The sequence below is a fragment of the Sander vitreus genome, chromosome 5 (assembly GCF_031162955.1).
Source record: "Sander vitreus isolate 19-12246 chromosome 5, sanVit1, whole genome shotgun sequence".
NCBI classification, from domain to species: Eukaryota; Metazoa; Chordata; class Actinopteri; order Perciformes; family Percidae; genus Sander; species Sander vitreus.
In genome coordinates this window covers 8,184,127-8,204,429 of record NC_135859.1, presented here as the reverse complement: position 1 = coordinate 8,204,429, position 20,303 = coordinate 8,184,127, and the positions used below count along the sequence as shown (strand labels likewise).

General features: G+C 41.0%; 1 protein-coding gene across 2 annotated transcripts; it reads right to left on the bottom strand.

Annotated features, from left to right (window-relative positions):
• Positions 1-67: 67 nt before the first annotated feature.
• Positions 68-17,413, bottom strand: nelfb (negative elongation factor complex member B). Of its 2 annotated transcripts, none has more exons than XM_078250310.1 (13): positions 17,140-17,413; positions 16,005-16,165; positions 15,815-15,914; positions 15,466-15,696; positions 15,163-15,348; positions 13,350-13,462; positions 13,150-13,252; positions 10,582-10,677; positions 10,293-10,435; positions 5,971-6,077; positions 3,316-3,478; positions 2,922-3,030; positions 68-579 (listed from the first exon to the last, which is right to left on the bottom strand). In XM_078250310.1, exons 1-13 carry the CDS (start codon positions 17,239-17,241, stop codon positions 421-423), a joined length of 1,773 nt encoding a protein of 590 aa, XP_078106436.1. In that variant the 5' UTR covers positions 17,242-17,413; the 3' UTR covers positions 68-420. The 2 variants fall into 2 exon arrangements, with proteins under 2 accessions (XP_078106436.1, XP_078106437.1); XM_078250311.1 differs by having other exon boundaries at positions 3,316-3,457.
• Positions 17,414-20,303: the final 2,890 nt, after the last annotated feature.

Sequence of the window (20,303 nt, the reverse complement as noted above, 5' to 3'; positions counted from 1 at the left end):
TTTCAGTGTTTCTTATCAAGTGACTGAATCTGCACAGATGTGTTGCAATGTTGTTGCACAACACCAGTTTGTATTTTTAAATGATCATTTATTTACAAGTTTTTTGCACTACTGATACAAATTAAAATATAACACACTGATAGCCCAATTACATATTGAGATTCTGTATATTCTGACAATAACACGAGACCAACGTTTAGAAAGGTAACACCTTCCTTTGAAGAAAAACACATGGCTGCTGAACTACACTGTCAGAGCAGAAATAGCCTCGCGGGGATAAACAACTAAAGAAAATCTCCATGAAACAAAACATAGAACAAACAATAAACAATAATGTAAAATGTCCAGTCTTTTGGAAAATTCTCGAGCCAAACTGGTGGCTGTATTTACAGCCAGTCACTGATGTGTTTCTGCTGTGTCTCAGAGAGGCGTGCTTGGGGTGGAGGCAGTGGTGGGGACAGTCACTGGGTGCAGCCCCAGGTCCAGGGATGGAGTTTCATCTGCTGGCGGAGGGCTCTTCTTCTGTGCGTCCAGCTTCTCCGTTAGCTGGGTGTACAGCTCCTTCACTGGCTCGCAGCTCTGTGGTCACAAAAGTGTCAGTACATACAATTCGTTAAACACTCCAAACGCTGAGACTTGTGGCAACGGATTCCTCTCATGCATGCAGTTGCTCTGTTTTAAAGCTGCAACGTGATGCTTCAACTGAAATTATTAACGGGATCGATAATATATCTGTGTCGGTCTAAGCTCCTGTGCGTGGATGTCTGAAATTGACTCAACTTTACCCGATGTTTGGGATGCTTTCGGACACATACTATTCCCTGAGGCATGTTGTAATTTCCAGTTGAGGTGGTTCGGGCATCTGATAAGGATGCCCCCTGGGCGCCTCCCTAGGGAGGTGTTCCAGGCACGTCCAGCTGGGAGGAGGCCTCGGGGGAGACCCAGGACTAGGTGGAGGGATTATATCTCTAACCTAGCCTGGGAACGCCTCGGGATCCCCCAGTCGGAGCTGGTTAATGTGGCCCGGGAAAGGGAAGTTTGGGGTCCCCTGCTGGAGCTGCTACCCCCGCGACCCGACCCCGGATAAGCGGATGAAGATGGATGGATGGATGGATGTTGTAATTTCATGCTAGATATCTGAGGAGAGGAAAAACTAACAGCACATTTCCCCTCTACAGAAGAATAGCTGCATGCTGTTGTTTTTTTTAACTGTCCTGACCATAGCCTGAATGCAGATTTATGCATTGCTCCGTTGCCGCCGTAAATCCCGCTGGATTTCACTCTTTACGGCCGGATATCCGTCACCTTCCTCTTTCTTTGTGATGAAACTCCGGTGGATTTCTGAGGACTACGGTTAACTGCTCCTCAGATCTCTGCAGGGTAAATCCAGACAGCTAGCTAGACTATCTGTCCAATCTGAGCTTTCTGGGTTAGGAAGGAAGGTCTGGCAAAGCGAGACTAATCCAATGTGAAACAGTGTTATCAATAGGGTTGGGTACCGAACCCGGTACTTTTACCAGTACCGACCGAATCACGTCGGTACTACCGAGTATTGGTTTCACGTAGAATCAAATGGTGCCTAATTTCGGTACCTGAGAGTAAGCGCAAGCTTATCTGTCCTCTCTGCATGTTGACAGAGAGCAGAGGTCCGACACACACACACACACACACACGCGCGCGCAGAGGTGCGGACAGAGCAAACTACGTCGGCTCTGCAGTTTTCTTAAAAGTCACAGTGAGTCACGGCAATGCCGATAAAGCGGTTTCAAGTGTGGTTACAGTTTTTTCTAAACTTCATGCAGACACCTTTCACTCTGCACTGTGATATGATATTAATGGCGAGCCGAAAACAGTCACAGTGCTGTTGACATTACACTTCCTCTGAGCAGGCACAACGGTGGTTTCTGTGCCCTGGGGACTGACTGACAGGATGAGGTTGAAGGGCAAGGCAACATTATTTCTACAGCAAAAAGGCAATTCAAAGTGCTTTACATGCAACATTAAAGAGCAATTAAAAACGGTCATGATGAAAATAAAACGGGCTAAAATAGAATAATATACAAATACAAGAATAAAAGTTGAATAATTATTCAATTGAATAGGTTTTAGGGGTTTCAGTTTTAGTTTTTCTTTCATTTCGGTCAGTGTAAAATATTCTAAATAAATAACAATGTTCTAAGTAAATAGGTTTGGGATAACTTTTACAACTGAAATCATTTTTTTTGTAATTACAGAGGGAAAGTACCGAAAAAAGTACCGTTGGGTACCGGAACCGAATTCCAGGTACCGGTAGAGGTAGTGGTATTGGTTCAGATGCGAAAGGTACCCAACCCTAGTTATCAAAAGTTCACCAGCTGGAACATCAGTTTAAGTGTTTTATATGTGATTTTGAGATGATTTGCTATTTCATGATATGAATGATATGTATCAATATTGTAAAGTATCCTTATTCTATATCCTTAATATCAAGAGAATGTTTTCAATCATATCGACCGCCCAAATCCTGTGTAGAACATGTTAAAGAGATATTTTGCTAATTGTTTTTCTTCTGAGCCCACTAGATGGCGCACTTGGTTCAAAGAAAAAGGCTCAAGAAATGGCAATTCAGTTTCCTTTAAACCTTTGTTGAACAAAGAGCTCCATCTAATGGGCTAGGAAAATAGAGAAAATGATTTATGAAGCTTCATGAGGCTTCATTTGGCCATCACTACTGATCAGCGAAGGTAATACTGAAGTCACTCTCCTTGACTAAAAGATTTCAGCCAAGTGTGGTTTAAGACTCATATATACGAGGTCTTTTTTAAATACACTGTCAATGTGGAACTATAGACTACGGAGAGCTCTTTCTGATTCTAGCCATCACTACAACACATACTGCAGTACATTTCAAAGCACAAGCTAAATGTGGAAATGAAACCGACCTGCTTTGGAGGTTCGAGAGTTTTCATCAAGGTTTCCATGTATGATGGCAGCACTTTGTGGTGTAGATGCAGCAACATCCGGAGGGTGTGTCTGTGGACGTTCTCTTTACTGCAAAAATATTTAGACAGAAACTAAATCCGTCAGGAGACATGTGGGAGAATTTTGATTCAAGAATAATATTAATAAGGTCCCTGGGAGACCCATCATGTCTACAAACCAGCCCATCCTGCCAAATGCTATACGTGTGTATCTGTTACACACAGTCTGTCTCGGTCCACTTTGTGTTTTATGCTGGTGAAGTACTTTAATTACGTTGAACTTTTATAAAGTAGACTACACTGACCATGGGCATGCAGTTATATAATATATAAGGCTCTGCTAGACTCAGCCCACCTGGAAAAAGAAGTAAGAAGAAAGCCATCAAAGACAACTGAACAAAAGTCTTCGGATCCAAACTCGTCAGAGAGCAGGGTGAGGTGTCCGGTCAGCAGGTGCAGGAAGATGTCACCAAAGGCCATGTCATTGTAGGTCTCCACTGTAAGGGAACAGCACAGATCTAACTCTTAATTTGACAAGTCATGCAAGTCCTACTTCAAATGGATTCTTCATACTAGTGTCCCTAGGAGTATAAATCACAAGGATTCAAACTAAGGCATGGGTTCGGACAGATATTTAGAAATGAGAGTCGGGTTCGGGTCGGGCTCGGTCACATCAGCGCGATAAGGCATTTGTTGTAAAATGGTGCTGTGGCTCCTTTAAGAGAGCTCAGTGCGTGTGTAAAGTGGACAGAAGAGAGATAGAGGAAGAGGAAGCGGACGCGTAGGTGCGACCGGAGCAGAGTTGGTGGAATAAGTTTAAGTTTTGTACACAGTGTGTGAGGTGTCCGAGATAAACCCCAGACTGAAAGCCAAGTTCATTCATTTGCTCACCAGAAACGGGATTTTAACCCGATTTTAACGTCGGCCCTGGAGGTAACGAGTCTCCCCTGGTTTTCTGACCATGCTCGGAAACAAAGCAATCAGAAAAGGTTAGCACATTGAACATTTTAAATTAAACGGCTTATTATTAACGTGCGCTTGTTGCCCCGTGTGCGCTGCTGCGCTCATCTGTTGACATTTCCGAATGCCTTCCTACAATTGCTGAATAAAAGCGGGCTTTCCACACAAACAAAGGTGCATTGTCTGTGTCATTAGTATGAGCAAAAAAACGAGATTTTAACTGTGTCGGGCTCGGACGCAAATTTCTTAATGCCTGTCGGGCTCGGGCCGGGTTCGGTCACGGCGCTGTCGGACGCGGGCCGGACTCTGACAGAAAAATTCGGCCCGATCCAGACTCTAATTCAAACTGCTAACCCATACAGTGCCAGTGCCAATTAGGGGTGTCCTCGACTAAGAACTTGCATAGTCGAATTAGATTCGTCAAGTCTTGCCTATTGTCGACTGATCGACGAATCGTTGATGAAATATTCAGCTGTGATAAGGTTGTGTGTCAAGTTCCTTTCGTGTGCAAACATGCAACCGATTAGGACACAGACACAAAAAGAGTAGCTTATTATTGTGTAAGTGTTGCAGGGGTGTAACGCAGGGTGTGTGCTCGCGTGTCAAGCAGTCAGCAGCTGGCACTCGGAGCGCACTGAGCAAAAGTCTGCGGTCACGCAGAGCACGCGCTCTACACTTCTTTTACAAACCTCTTGTCATAATGTTTGCTGTGCTCCTGTCGCATCTTACGTTGGATCATCTCATCTATCATACTATTTTAAAATTGCACTTGCACTAGAGCTGGGCGATATGGAGAAAATATCACGATATGTTTTGACCAAATACATCAATGTCGATATTGTAGGGTTGACTATTGGTGCTTTCACAAAATATTAACACAAGTTTTGAGAGTTTTGATAAATAATCACCAATAATGTGGATACAATGACTTAAGTGGGTAAAGGCAAATAGTTAAACAGCTAGTAAGTCTGGTAAGTTCAGAAAATTACATCACTTTACTGTAGTGCAGCCTTTAAAACCAGGAAAACTTATCTAAAATGTAAGACAATATCCAGCCTCATAATCGATGTTGATATAATATCGATATATTGCCCAGCCCTAACCCGCACTTTAGATTTTCTTTTCCCAGACATTTTTCATTTAAAAAGGTTTAAATCTCTGCCGCCAAGATGCTCCTCCATCGGTCACAGATCATAGAAAGTGAAACTTAAATCTGTCATTGGGGCGGTTGGATCGATTTACGCACTTTAAAAAGATTTATTAAAAGCTTCTTTCTTTTCACATTTTTATTTACGGCATTAGGCTATATTCAATTCAATTCAAATAACTTTATTCGTCCCCGAGGGACAATTAAGAGGCATGAAGATGTGACATACGCAAATGTATGGTCGTTTATACACTAAGCAGAAAAGTACTGTGACAGACTTTGCACTGAAATTAAGTTGAATAAACTTTCTGATGAGAGCAGCTACATTGAACGGCAGCATGTTTTCACTGTCTCACTTATCCTTTTGTTTAGGGTACTTTAATTGTCAACACTGACCAGCGCCTGGGAGGTGTTACAAAGAGCAGCACACCAAAGGACAGTTCACAGATGAGATACAAATACCAACAGATAGAATGTTGATATTTTTGTCATAATATGCCATATATTAACTTTATGGGGCGAAAACAGGTAGTTCTATGTAAAATCAGACATTGAGAACCCCTATATAGCCCAAATGGCATGATCCACGTTTCATAACACCTCTGCGAAGATTCGACTGTGAGATCGTCAGTCGAATATGGCTCCTTTGATCGAAGCATTGACTATTCTTTTTGTCAATAACAACACAAACAGCAATTTAATGTGGAACAAACATTAAAATAAAATGTAGAAAAAAACAGTGTACCACGAAACTCCCACACCAGAACGCTTTGGTTAATAAAAACAAATGTCACTCAATTTTGTTAAAATAAAATAAAAGTTTCAGCATTTTGGGTTAGGGTTTTAGATAATATGGTTTCAGAGATTCTAGGACTCATATTTTATACATTTGACTATACTCACCCAGGGCAGGTAGTAACCTCTGTAAGGTATTCTTGTTCCTCAGTTTGGCAATGTGGAGGACGTAGTAGAGACCCATTTCACAGGCCACTCTGTTCTCCTGCAGATACCTGAGGGGGAGCAACAAAGACTGTCACAATCACACACAGCTCGCACTGAGGCATTTTTCACAATTCACATCAGACATTTCAGAGATGGAAAAACATCCTTAATTCAAGAAACCGTACATTACAAAGAGTGCCTTGAAATTCCAGTTCGTGGCAGTTTTTATTCCAGAGATCTTTGAAAGCTGCAAATCTCACTGCCTTTGGGCTGTCTCACAGTCATGCTATGATCCAGATACGTAGTCTCGGATCTCTAGCATGTTCTCATGAGTCTATATCGACGACGGTTCATTTACGGTATAGTTCCGGTGCCGCCGGAACCTCTGCCAGATGTCCCTCACTTTCTGCTTCCTTTGAGTTAACTTTAAACTCCAGTCGCATCGAGCAACATTAACCGGAACCTCTGAGCAACATCACAGGCTGAAAATGGCAAGTTTTATGGAATATTTTGGATCGTGCAGGCCAGCTTGGTCCATTCGGGGAATTATTGTTAAGATTTACAAAGACTTTGTTCACGGCATTTACTCTCTAAGTTGGACGTTTTGGGACCTATTGGCGGGGATTTGCTTTGGACAAAATACACACGGTGAAAGAGCAAATTACGTTTAACCATGTATCCAGCTAACTGATATACAGTAGCTCACGTTACTGTGGGGCCAGACCTTCCTCCGCAGCGCTGTGGAGATGTGTCTGGCAATGCGAGACTATGTTCTCATTAAAGCTGGGAAGTTAGCAACACACAGCCTATTGCATGTAACACCAACATATTAAGAACAATGTACCTTATACAGTATGAGATGAGATGGTTGATCTCCTTTACGTTAAAGGCAAAAATAACCCAAGGGTTAGGAAGTTTAGGAACATTACATAGCTTCAACTAACAACTATTTCAAGTTTCAATTAACCATATCAGTCTTGATAAAAAACAAACCCATCAATTCTTGCAAAATACTAGCATTCTGACTGTTGAAGTAAGGCGTATGCATGCCATGAACTGGACCAAACTATCTCGCTGTCAAGAAACACTTAACAGTCCAACTCCGGCAGCACAGTTGCCCAGTGGAATCCAACCTGTGCTTTCCCTCTGCAGTATGTCCCGATCAAAGCAAACGGTGCTAATTACGGAAACCCCCAATGATTGTCTATTACCGTAAAGCACCAAAATTTGGCACGGTTTTCCTCAAAGTTTTTTGATAAGGGGATGGACCGACATTATTCGGTTGGTGCATTTTTCCGATACCCAACCCTAATCACGACTAACCTACTGTAATGAATGCATACATTATAGCTAATACAAGCATCGCTGTTTCTGCTGCAAACTTTAGAGAAGATTACTGCAGAGAGAGTCAATACAAAACATTGAAAAAATATGAAGGTAAATATGGTGCAAAATGTGAGCGCTTGTAGAATGTGAGAACTTGCAGAACAAAAAATCTGAACTTGTACGTTAAAATTTGCACTTGTAAGAAATATTCACACACGTGATCTGAATTTGAAGTCACGCAAAGAAAAAAAACATGAGAAGCTGTATAAAAAAAAAGAATCTGAATTTGTAAGTTGAAATTTGCACTCGTAGAAAATGAGACAATTCTGAATGTGAAGTCACAGAAACAATATTCACAAATATGTAGATTGATATTTACATGAACACAATGACAGCTGCAAACCTGTAATGCAACATTTACTCGTGTACACATTTATTTATTTTTTTTTACTCGGGTTTTATTTCCATCACAACCACAACTCAGTGATTACAACCTCTCGAATCTGTCACTGCAACTTCACACGTGCTCTCTCACATCACGAAGTGGTGAAATCTGCGTGCATGGACTTTTGCAACACTTTTTGCCAAACACTTGATGCAAAACTAATTTGTAGCTGTGGACTTAGGCTGTGCAGCTCTGAGCCAACAGGACAGGGAAAGCAGGGTTTCTATCGCCAGATGAGGGACAACTCTGTCCGGCTTATTTATGTAGCATGGAAGCTTGTGGAATTAGCATGCTAGCGTTAGCCAACTAACCAGCCAGCCTGCTTCCAAAATAATACTTTTTAATTATCTAGACACTTTTTAACAGTCAAACTGAAACACTGGCGTTGAGCTCCAGGTCTTGCAGCCGCAGACGGACCGTCGTCAGTGGGGATCGACCAGCGTAGCGAAGCACATTGCTATTGCCAGACAGCTTCGCTGCCGACCGTGACCTGCAGTCGGAGCTCCAGCGGGACACGGAGAGCCCCACACCTGGTAGCAGCGGCGGCCCATCCCCCGGCCATGACCAGAGCTTGCTTTGCTGATGTTGTTGCCCACATTTTGCATTCCTGCCAAGAATTGCACCTGCAACAATATTTTCTGCAGAATGAGTGTACCTTAACACTCATATCTGCTGAGAAATGCAACCACCCCGCTTTCTGTTGGCTCAGAGCTCCACAGCTACAAATTAGTTTTGCACCAAATGTATCGCAAAAAGTGTTGCAAAAGTCGAAGTGCGCAGATTCGCCACTTTCGTGATGCGAGATAGCACATATGTGAAGTTGCAGTGACAGATTCAAGAGGTTGTAATCACTGAGTTGTGGTTGTGATGGAAAATAAACCTGAGTAGTATACAAGTAAATGTTGTATTACAAGTTTGCAGCTGTCATTGTGTTTATGTAAATATCATTCTACAAGTTCAGTTCCTTTTTTTTCTTTGCGTGACTTCAAATTCAGATCACATGTGTGTGAATATTTTTTACAAGTGCACATTTTAACATACAAGTTCAGATTTTTTGTTCTGCAAGTTCTCACATCGTATTATATAAGCTCTCACATTTTGCACCATATTTACCTTCATAAAAAAGTTAAGTTAAGTTAAGCCTGTTGTTAAGCTGCTAGTCTCGCATTGCCAGACCTTCCTCCACAGCGCTGCGGAGGAGGGTCTGGCTAGTCCACACAACATTCCGGGATGGGAGAAAAACGTGCTCTGGTTTATTGGCATTTCTTTAAACCAATCACAATCGTCTTGGGCGGAGCTAAGCGCCGGACGGAGTCCCGGGGCTGCTGCAAAATAGCCTCGGGAAGGAACTTGTTATGGAGTTTAAAGGGATACTTCACCGATTTAGCATTGAGCATGGTATCAGTAGAAACATGGTAGTGTTTTTGAATGACCGTGCTTCCCTCCCTCATGTCCCCCTGAGACGGGAGATCTCTGTATTGTGGGTCTGGAAAAAAATCTGAAAAAGATTTTTTTTTGCCCAGAGGCAATGGACTACGGCCAGTAGTAGGAGCTACTTCCGCATTCGCTTCGCCTGTTACGGAGACCAGCACTTCAGCCAGCGGTGTCGCCCGATGGCGCTAGCCGGGGAAAGGGACCTCGACAGCGGTTCGACCTCGGTGGAACGCTAACGCTAGCCGGCCACCTGTTCAATCAATCCTGCTCGCAAGTGTCCGCTCATTAGACAACAAACTGGACTACATCCAACTTCAACGAAACTCCCAACGCAAGTTCAGAGACTGCTGTGTTTTTGTTGTTGTGGAAACATGGCTGAACAACAGCGTACCGGACTATCAAGCTACCAGGCCTACTGCTCTGTCACCGGGTAAGACTAGTGGAGGTGGGCTGTGTTAACACCGACTGGTGCAGAAATGGGGTGCTTGTATCCAACTAACTGCTAACTGCTGGTGGAGTTTGTGACTGTTATATGCCGACCATTCTACATTCCACGCCAATTTACTATGTGTATGCACTAAATATAGCCTGTTTCGTATGTCGTTTTTATATATTTTAAATGTGTAACAACACTAGAGCCACGGTGAAACGTTGTTTCGTGTATATGGTTGAAATGACAATAAAACACACTTCAGTTGAGTTGACTGCCTCACTGTCTGTCTGTCTGTCTGTCTGTCTGTAAACATTTTCTGGCTTTTCTCGGCCATGAAGCCACCAATGTCTAAAAAGATTTCACATTTCTACTACATAAGTGACCCAATTTAAAGATATATTCATCTTTCCAACGGTGAAATATCCCTTTAAAATTCCAACACATATAAAGGGGAATGTAACGGACATCTGGCGAAATTTCCGGCGGCAACGGACCAATCCCGGAAGTGGAACGTCGTGGATATAGACTGTGACCTTGCTAACCCACTCTTTTCTCCTCCTGACACAAGCCCTTGCAAAGGTAACTCTGAAACGCTATGAAGTCATTATATATTACGTCACCCTCTGTCCTCCTGCCGTGCTTTACCTGTTGTAGGCATCTGGCAGGGTGGTGGGGTATGACAACAAACTCTTCTCCTCACTGGGAAGCTTCTGTTCTACATTTAAGGTGTGATCATCAACAACCACTGACATCATGGCAGGCAGGAAGCGGGTCACCACTTCCAGATCCTGAGAGTAGGCACACAGGAAAGACAAATTGACATCAACATCTTGCAGTCAAAGCAAAAGATCCAAAAAGATTTTTCTTTCGCAGTGACTTGATGCGATTCGATGAGCCGATGCACAGATACACCCGAGGCTTATCCTGTACGTACCAAACGAGGCTCTTTGAAGACCTGGCTGTCAATCATGTCCCACGCCCCTTGACCAAGTGACAGCATCCTCAGCAGCAGCATCAGGTCTGGACTGTCCTGTTCACAAACACAGATACAACAGCTTGACAGTTCAAAAATAGATTTAAGAAAACAATGCTTGACCAATACAGAAAGGAGGAGACCTTAATATATAGGAATTGAAATGTAATGTAAGTGTATCGTTGTAAGTGTTGTATGACCTACAATTTTCTATGCTGTTATATGCATGTCTATTTGATTTCTTCTTTAATAATATGATATTGTTAAGTAGCAGTAGGACTATATAAGCATTATACTTCTGCGTGCTCCTTCTTGAACCTATTCTTTTTTTTGTTCTTTGGTAAAATCCGATTAATTCGTCTACGTTTGTGTTTTTATTCTGTTTCATTTTCTCTTTTACAACATACTGTTGATTGTTCGGGATAAATAAAAAAATCAAATCAAAAACCTTCTCTTGATACAACGGGGTGTGTGTGTGAGGGAACTTTATAGTGAAAACACATTTAATTGAGGTGGAGAATCACATATTGGAATGGCTCTGGTGTTATACCAATAGTAATACAAGTCTTTTATGGCGTTTTTCCATTACATGGTACCTGTTCGACTCGCCTTTTTTGGTTTTCCATTATGAAAAAAAGTGCCTGGTACCTGCCAACAGTTTTTTATTTTTTTAGTATCACGTCCGTCGAGGTTCCAAGCGAGCTGAGGCGATACCAAAAAGGTGACGTGAAAACCTGATTGTTCGGAGAGAATCGTCACTAATCACTGCGTCATCATTGCTAGCGACAGACGGGGGTGTCCTGAACAAACCCGCCATTTTTAAATAGTTGTAGTAGTATGTTTTTTTTTTGGTTTTTTTTGCTGCCTCCAGCTTCTTTTGAAACTAAACTTGTCTTCTGGCTGTGGCGAACCAAGCCACATGCCGAGACTCAAAAACAACACACCTTCAACGTTCTGTGTGTGTCGCGTTAGGTCAAGGTAGTTTCCTGCGACGTCGCTATGACGACCAGCCCCGCTCGCCTCACGCATGAGGCGGTACTAAATCTGCAATGGAAAAAGGAGGACGGGGCACCGCGGCCGAGTCAAGTCGAGCCCAGCTGGTACTAGCAGTGGGTAAGCGCCATTAGACTTAGCATACACTATTTAAACAATAGCGATAGAAATGTACCCTGGATATCCAGAGTTCTAGCGAGAGCACAATTAGAATTTCCTCAGCGAGTCACTCTGGCATTCAGTAATGATGCTCATTAGCTCATGCCCTTGTAACCGTACTGCACCAATCACATCGGCGTATCTGATATAGGCGGGCCAGAGGCGAACTAAACAGATGACGACAGTTTAATCTACCAGTTAGCTCCGCTGGTAGCTAAGCGTATGGGGCTCTGGATACGCCCACCCCCCCCCCCCCCCCGTGTATCATTGTGATTGGTCGTAGTGTCATCCAATTGCGTGCAGTGAGATTTTCAAATACATGCTTGGTGCCGTCCCTCGAGTTGGGCCATTTTCATTACTCAGTGCCAGACCCTTAATCTTTCGGATTTGGGTCTGGATTTCCAGGCTAACAGAAATGTGCAAATAGAAAGTAAATATTTGCATTAAAAATGTCTGATGACTTATGATGGCTCACACAGACTGTCAAGACGACAACATTGCAGTTTTAATAGAAAGCAGCATTAAAATATTGTAACTAGATTGGTGGGTGAGATTGTTTTTTTGCAAAACAAGTTATGAGTTATTGCTTTGTTTTCATTGGTTTAAATTGTGTCAACTATTGGTATTAGTTGACAATTTGCAACTGATCATTTATTAGATTAATCCTGCTCTATCAGGTTTTATTTATTATAAAGCTACTACAAAACCTAAGCTGCTGTTTATTCTTCTCGTTTTAATGTGTTTTTGTGGTACAAACACTGTATTCTTAGCTAATGTAGCCCCGACGTCAACTCTTCAGTGCTTACTAGTGCTAAAACAGTTACTCAATAGTTGAAAAATGTGATAATTGGTGAAGCATTTGCAGGTTCCAGCTTCAGACTTCTGTTTTATATCACCATTAATAATATAAGCTTTAGTTTATAGAGCACAAATCCTCTTATAACTTCAGTAAGCCTTTAAAGTCATCCATCAACCCAAACAACGCAGTTTTACAACACCATGAATTGAGGGACATAGCTGAGCCATTGCAGGCGATAGTGTGCTGGGGGATTAATGAAGACTAGTTTAGCCTGGTTACACAATCAAAACTAGTCCTTATTTTTCACTAATGCTTCCACTAACATGTTTTACGACACTGTTTGACCATTTCATCCCTATTCATTAAATGAGCCCTGTGGAGTTTTCTTGTAAACACACTTGTGTTTACATTCAGTGTTACTCACAAACACATCCTTGAGATCAAACAAACATGCTGAGAGCATTTCCTTCCTCATAAAACATTTGCAAAAGCAGCAAATGTCAACCAGTAGAAAACCATGACACCGCCGGAGTGATTGTACATGATGTCACCTGCATCCTCGTGCACAGTATACTCACCCTGGGTAAGGCGTCCTGACTCAGCAGCTCTTGCAGGTTCCTCATGATACTCAGGACCAGGGTGTTACAAGCAAACGGGTCACACAGGATCATGGACAGGTCCCTGGAATGCACAGAAACTCTCCACAGGTTAATTCCTCCATTCATCAGATGACGAACAGCTCTGTTTGTGAACTTAAACCCATCCCCTCATCTGTTACCCGAGGACTTGCTCTTGTCCTTTCTTCACTCCATCTAGGAAACCTTGCAGCTCTCTGGCTCGCTTGCCGTCCACAAACTTCTCACGGATGCAAGCGTCCAAACACCAGGTGAACTGTCACAGCACATAAAAGAAAATTTTACACAGAGCTAAAACACAGGACATACTAGTCTTGAGCCGGTGTAAACCTTTTCAAACCGGTTTCATATCAAACCAAATACCCGACTGGTTTCCCAGATTTTACCACTTGGATTCGGACTTGTCTCAGTCGCTCCGGAGTGAGACTGATGAGAGAGCCCAGATGTTACTATTGACCCATTATGCCTTTTATCCTCAAATGTAGGATAGTGTGTATATCTATATATCTATATATCTATATATATATATATATCTATATATATATATTTTAGGGCTGTCAATCGATTAAAAAATGTAATCTAATTAATTACATACTCTGTGATTAATTAATCGCATACATAATTAACGATACCTGAACCAATACTTTTTAAGAAAGTAAAAAAAGAAAAGAAAAAAAAAGGCTACTAAACAACAGTTGGTGACATTAAAGAACGGCTTGTTTATTGCTAAGGCCATATGGTCCAAATTAAATGATTTAATAATAATGTATAACAATAACAATAACTTATTTTACTAGTAAATTGCTGTTGAACGACAAAAACAACCACCAGATGGTAAAGGACATTTACAATAACTTCAAATGCACCACGAGGCTGTAGTTTACCAGTTTCATTGAAAACAAGTCTGTGTTGTTTCTCCGACAGCAGCTGCAGATTGTTACACAGTCACACTTTACGCCGTTTAGCATTAGCTGTCAGCATTTTAACCGTGTTTAATCCAGCTACTAGCTAGCGATAGGCTAACGTTAGCTGCTGTTGAGTATTGTGTTAACTAGCGTCACATGCAGCGGGGTTTGTGTTGCCTGTATCGTCTGTTTCAGAGCAGCAGAGAGAAGCGCAGACATATCAGTGGCACCAGATTTTCATCTGTATGCAAACGTCCATATGGAATGGATTAATCTGGGTTTTTTTTAACACATTATTTTTTCTCAGATTTATTAATCTTTAAGTTATTTTGACAGCCCTAATATATATATATATATATATATAAAGCCCATGACTGAAAGGGAATGGAATGATTTTTTTTAATATTTGTATGTATTCTTTTATTTCATTTTAAGGTTTGGATATCTGTGAACACTTATTTGCACTGAAAATAGATTCTGATATTGTTGAACATTATTGTGTTGTTGTAAAGATAATAACCTAACTGTTCTAATAAGTCTACATTGTGAAGCAACACTTACTGTGTTTGCACTGAATGATATTTTACAAAAATACAGTGAACTACAAGGCTGTCGAGAACAGTGCGCTATTGCAGACATATATATACTAAGGTTTCAATTACATTATTTTAATATAGTCCGCCATGAAGTAAAGTGGGCATGAAACTCTAGGACTGAAAATAAGTCCTACTCCGGCTCTGAGAGAGCCCATAATGAGAGTGTAGCAACTCCAGAGCCATTAGATTATAATAACCTGTTATATATATAATAACCAGTTAGCATAAAATCAAACCGGTATAGCTTCCTACACCGGACCGATGAAACCGGTAATCAACCCAACTCCAGGATATACAGGGTTTGGGGCTAGTAAAAATTGCTCTTTAAATATTTGATGTAAAACACTTTGAATTGCCTTGCTGCTGGAATGTGCTATACAAATAAAGCTGCCTTGCCTATGCAGTGCTACAATGGTGTTACTAAACTGATTAACCATCACGGTTTGTGTCCTAACCTTATGGCAAGGGTCCACAGAGCAGATCTCACTGATGTCCAGGTCGTGAAGAGACATCAACAGCTCTGCTCTCAGTGTGCAGTAGTGGACATTTCGCGTTCGCAGGAAGAGTGTTCGTAAAAACTGCAGCACCATGTCGTATAGCTTCACGTTCTTTCCAATCATCTGTGTCAGCTTCAGGACCACCTACAACAACAACAACAACAACAACAACAAAAGGTTGAACAACAACAACACCATCATCATGTCTCAAAGACTTTGATTAGTGTTTATCAGATATCGAACGTGACGACTGGGACTCACCTCGCCCTGGCGTCGTGTTTTGGGGGAAGGGCTGAAGAAATTGTGCAGGATGGAGAGGTCGCTGCTGAACAGAGCTGCTTCCTTCTCCACAATGTACTGCTTGAGGAGGGGTGAGACTTCATCCCCAAACAGAGCCTGGTTGTCCTGCCAGATCTGCCTTTTCACCTCCACAGCACACACCTTGTACAACTCCTTGTCAGCCATCACCATCTTCAGTTTCTTCTCTGGCACCTGCAGGACGGAGCATGTGGTAAAGATTAAAGGCTCTTTACATTTTGCTATGCCAATTTGAAGATTTTGGGTCAACAATTTGCTTTAACTTGAAAGAAATAGCCCTAAAGACACTTGCCTTGGGTAGATGCTTCAGCACCTGCATTACCACTGGCTGAATGGATGGCATTTTGACAAGGGGAAAGCTCTTCTCCAGCAGCTCTTCAAGCTTCCCATATCTGTAAGTAGATTGAAGTACAATAGCATCCAAGCTGGTTCCTTCCAAATGTTAATACAATTCCTCAAAGTCCATTCAATCAATGACACACCTGTCCTCCTCCTTGCCCTCTGCAATGGTGGCGACTCGCTCCATCAGCTTGTCTCGAAGCTCGTCAAAGACAGACTGGTGGAACTCCAGCCGAGGCGTTCCATGGAGGTCGAGGAAGGGAAGAGCAGACTGGAGGGTCGGCAGCAGGATGCCATTTTCCATCTGCAGACACGTAACGCATCAAAGACTCATCAGAGATAAGTTCTAGCTGTAGCTGGTCATTCAGAGCCAGCTGAATAAATGGCTATCAGGTAAAACACAACTTAAGACATTTGCAACTCCAGGGACATCTTTTAGAAACATTAATGGCATACAAATGGACCAAATATATTTAACAGTGATGATATGAATCAGTAGTAGCAGCTTAAATAATCATGAAACTACTTGCATATTGTAAATAATCACTCTGTTAAAGCCATTATTTATACGTTTATGCTGGAAGCTTTGATGCATTTTGATGTATTTGTAATAACAAACAGATGAGACAATTATGAAAACAAAAGCACAATATTACTAACGTTACCTAGAGACACAATACAATTTGGATACTACTGAGAACTTATTTCTCTGGGAAATAGTAACGTTAGTTATTACACATGTGTAATAACACAGTAATAGTAATAAACAGTAATAACACAGTACACACAATAATGGACCGAATACGTTTTTAATAAGAAAAACGTATTCGGTCCATTAAGAATTAGGGGTGGTTGTAGGTCTTCAGGTGAAACCATACAATCATATTACTAATAAGAAGAGTTAAATAATAATAATAATAATAATAATAATAATAATAATAATAATAATACAACAGGTCGCATAACGCTTAATTGTATAACGTTAGCCCCCGGTACTTGTGTTCTCCAGTTCCTCTTCTGCACGCGACAGTGTATTACATCCACACTCAGAATCTCGCGCATTTGTGCAGGTGGAGCATCAAATTAGCTAGCGTTAACGTTAACGGTACATTACAAACAGGCAAGTTACGTTAACGTTTATTTAGAGATAACGTTACAGAATGACTCTTTTGGGGACACAGTCTGATATTCGAAATGTAGCTAACGTTACGATATTCCACAGCATGGTTTGGAGAATTCTGTTTAGCAAACAAAAAAAAACTTCTAACGTGGAGTTACCTGAAACTGATCAATGGCTTTCAGAGGCTCTGTACAGTTGGTGAGTGTTTCTTTAAGATCCTCGCCGTTGGATATCCCGAGCTCAGGCAGCCCCGCGAACATTTTCGTTTTTGCTTTATCATCAATTTCAAGATTTATATGTGAATTAGGTATTCTACCATGTGAATTTGCAGCCGAAAAGATTTCGCTTGCCACACAACACAACTATGCCATGGATGCACTACGGTCGGCTACGGTCTGATACGCTCTTCGCATTCAAAGCCAACTTCCTGTGAGTGTGATGCAACTTTGTAAACAGTCCGTCAAAAACACCAGCCACGGAACTGTTCCGTGTCAAGAGCCTACTTTTCTTCTTTTTTTTTTTTTTATTATTATTATTATTATTATTAGTAAAGAACATAGCTACATCGCCAGTATGTACATATACAAAAAGTCAATACCAGAGGTACAAATACAGACGAAATATATGTGGAAAATAAATAAAAAGTAAAAAAAAAAAAAAGTAGTACATATTAGTCAAATGTATCAGCGGTACATGAGAAATTTATCAAACACAATTCCAGTCTTAATTGCCTTCTTATTCTATCCTATGTTTCTTATAGTGTTGCTGTATTGGTGCAGTTCTTGAAAAAAAGTGTTCAAAGCTTGGTTTGGGGTCCACCCTTTTCTTCTTGTGAATGTGGAATTTTCCAAATAACAAGATTAATTGAAAAAAATCTGAAAGCAATGAGATGGACAAAGACAACATCTTTGTCCATCTCATTGCTTTCAAAACAAATAAAAAATATCTAGTTTTAGTAGACGATTTAGAACTTCATATTGAATTGATTACCCAGTGTTCCGTCTTATAAGATGTTGAACATCAACCCAAAATATTTTAGTATACATAGTGAAAGAACAAATGACAGATTGTTTCTTCTTCTAGTTCACAGAAAGTGCAAGCATATTCAATATCAAGTTTGAATCTCTTTAATGTCCTTTTTGCTGGATATATTTTATGCAAGATTTTAAAAGAAACCTCTTTTACTTTGTTATTAAGACAGAATTTGTCTCCAATTAACCAGATTTTTTGCCAGTTCATTTCTCCATAGATTGAAGCCCAAAAGAATGTTCCTTAGGGCAGAGTTACCTCTTGTATACAATTCCTGATGTGTTTATATGAACATTTATTCTTGGTAATGTGAACTCCCCCAAGGAATACTTCACTACTACCACTACTAAACGGATTGATCGCTGACATTACTGAACTTCTAAGAAGTTGCAGCACACTCCTCGGCACAGCATCAGCAACTATTGCATATTCTCTTGCCGTGACTGCTAACAGGAATTTGGAGAGGAATTCATTATACTTTAGTAACTGCCCATCAGCATTAAGGAGTTGTTTTACCAATACAATACCATTAGCAACCCATTTTCCATAATACTGAGATTTATTTTTATATTGAATAGCCTTGTTATTCCAAATCTAGGTTGTTGTAAAATTATGCTTGTAAATTAATTTCCAGGCCAGCAGAGCTTGGTTATGAACATTTTCTAACTTTACAGGTAATCTATCAATTTTGTAATCACATGTTAACAGAAATTGTACTCCACCAGTTAAACCAAATACATATTTAGGGAAAGTATTCCAAATACAGTCCTTTTCTTCAATCAAATTAATTAAAGTGATGGTTCGGAGTAATTTCATCCTAGGCTGCTTTGCACCTTGACCTCGAGCCAAACAACCCCCCCATAAGCTTTTTTCCCTTGTTATAACGTTGGTTAATAATAAACTGAAGGTTTGCAGTAACAGAAAGACTCAGACTTCATTCCACATGTAACCAAAATGTAACATGTAACAACTCCTTTATTATTTTGGATTGGCAACCACGTAAAGACCTCGTAATGCATAGCGTAAGCTACATTTAAAAACATCACAACATGTCGCCAAGGCGTAGTACACGGACGTCGATATGCGGCTTTGGATCAGTGACAACGATGAGTACTTAATTTAAATATCTTTATAAAACAGGCCCGCCCTGCCATGAACTGAATAATGAATAACATAAAATGTAGCCTACAAAAATATGCCGCCAGTTGTGCCGCCTGGCCGTCAAGTGTTTCAACGCATGCGTGATACAAATAGTATAGGGAAACCGTCATGTTTTCTACTACGTATTTATGCGCATGCGCATAATGGATCGTGCAGGCATCACAGATCGCGTACCGACACCATTTTCTTAATACATCCGTGACTGACACCTACTATTGAATTATTCTTCTTCTTCTGACTTTCCGGCAGACGAGAAGCCTTGCGGCAAATTGCAGACTATTGAATTGTCCTATCTACTAAATTTAAAAGAGATAAAGCAAAAGGTTATTTCCCACCCCTCATCCTATTCTCTAATAAACCAATCCTATCAATCTAGGCTCTGAGATGGCCTGAAAGCCTCTCTAAACAGTCCCTGCGCTTCCTCTCCAGTAATTCTCACAATTTTCAAAATTGTTCCGGCAGCATCAACAATTATTTCTATTTTCTCCGATTTCCTTTCCGCCTCAGCAACATTACAGTTAATCAATATGGCCAGAAATGTTGAGAACCTAACCTTGTCCTTACATAAATAATGATCGTCAATGCTTTCTACCTGATTGACTGACTTGAATCTTTACTTTCCTAGCTGCTGCATCGTGGCATAGCCTTCACTTTAACCTAATCTTCATGACTTCCATTTTCTTTCTTTGTCTTCAGACAGTCAGCTAGCCATGACTTATGATTCCCCCCAAACTGATTACACTTCGGTTCTTTTCCAGTTTCTGTCACGGCACATCTCATCTTCACATTTACCACATATCCCCATATCATGTCAGAATCAGATTCAGAAAAGGTTTTATTGCCATAGTAAGTCACACTTACGTGTTGTTTTTAATTGTACACCGCTTGGTTTGCTGTTTTGTCTGAATCCTGACCTCTAAATGTGTCACTCATAAGAGTATCCACATATGCTGCTATGACCACAGTTCAGAACTCATTAGAATGTCCATGATTTTTGACTTTGTTTATATTTTTCCTTTCAGAATTTGTAGGTAGCTGTGTTTGTTAACATTGCGTGTGGGCTGTTCCTGTCAGGCAAGAAAACAGAAAGCATGCTTCCCTCTTGTGGTCGTCGAAAGAAGGTGTAATATGT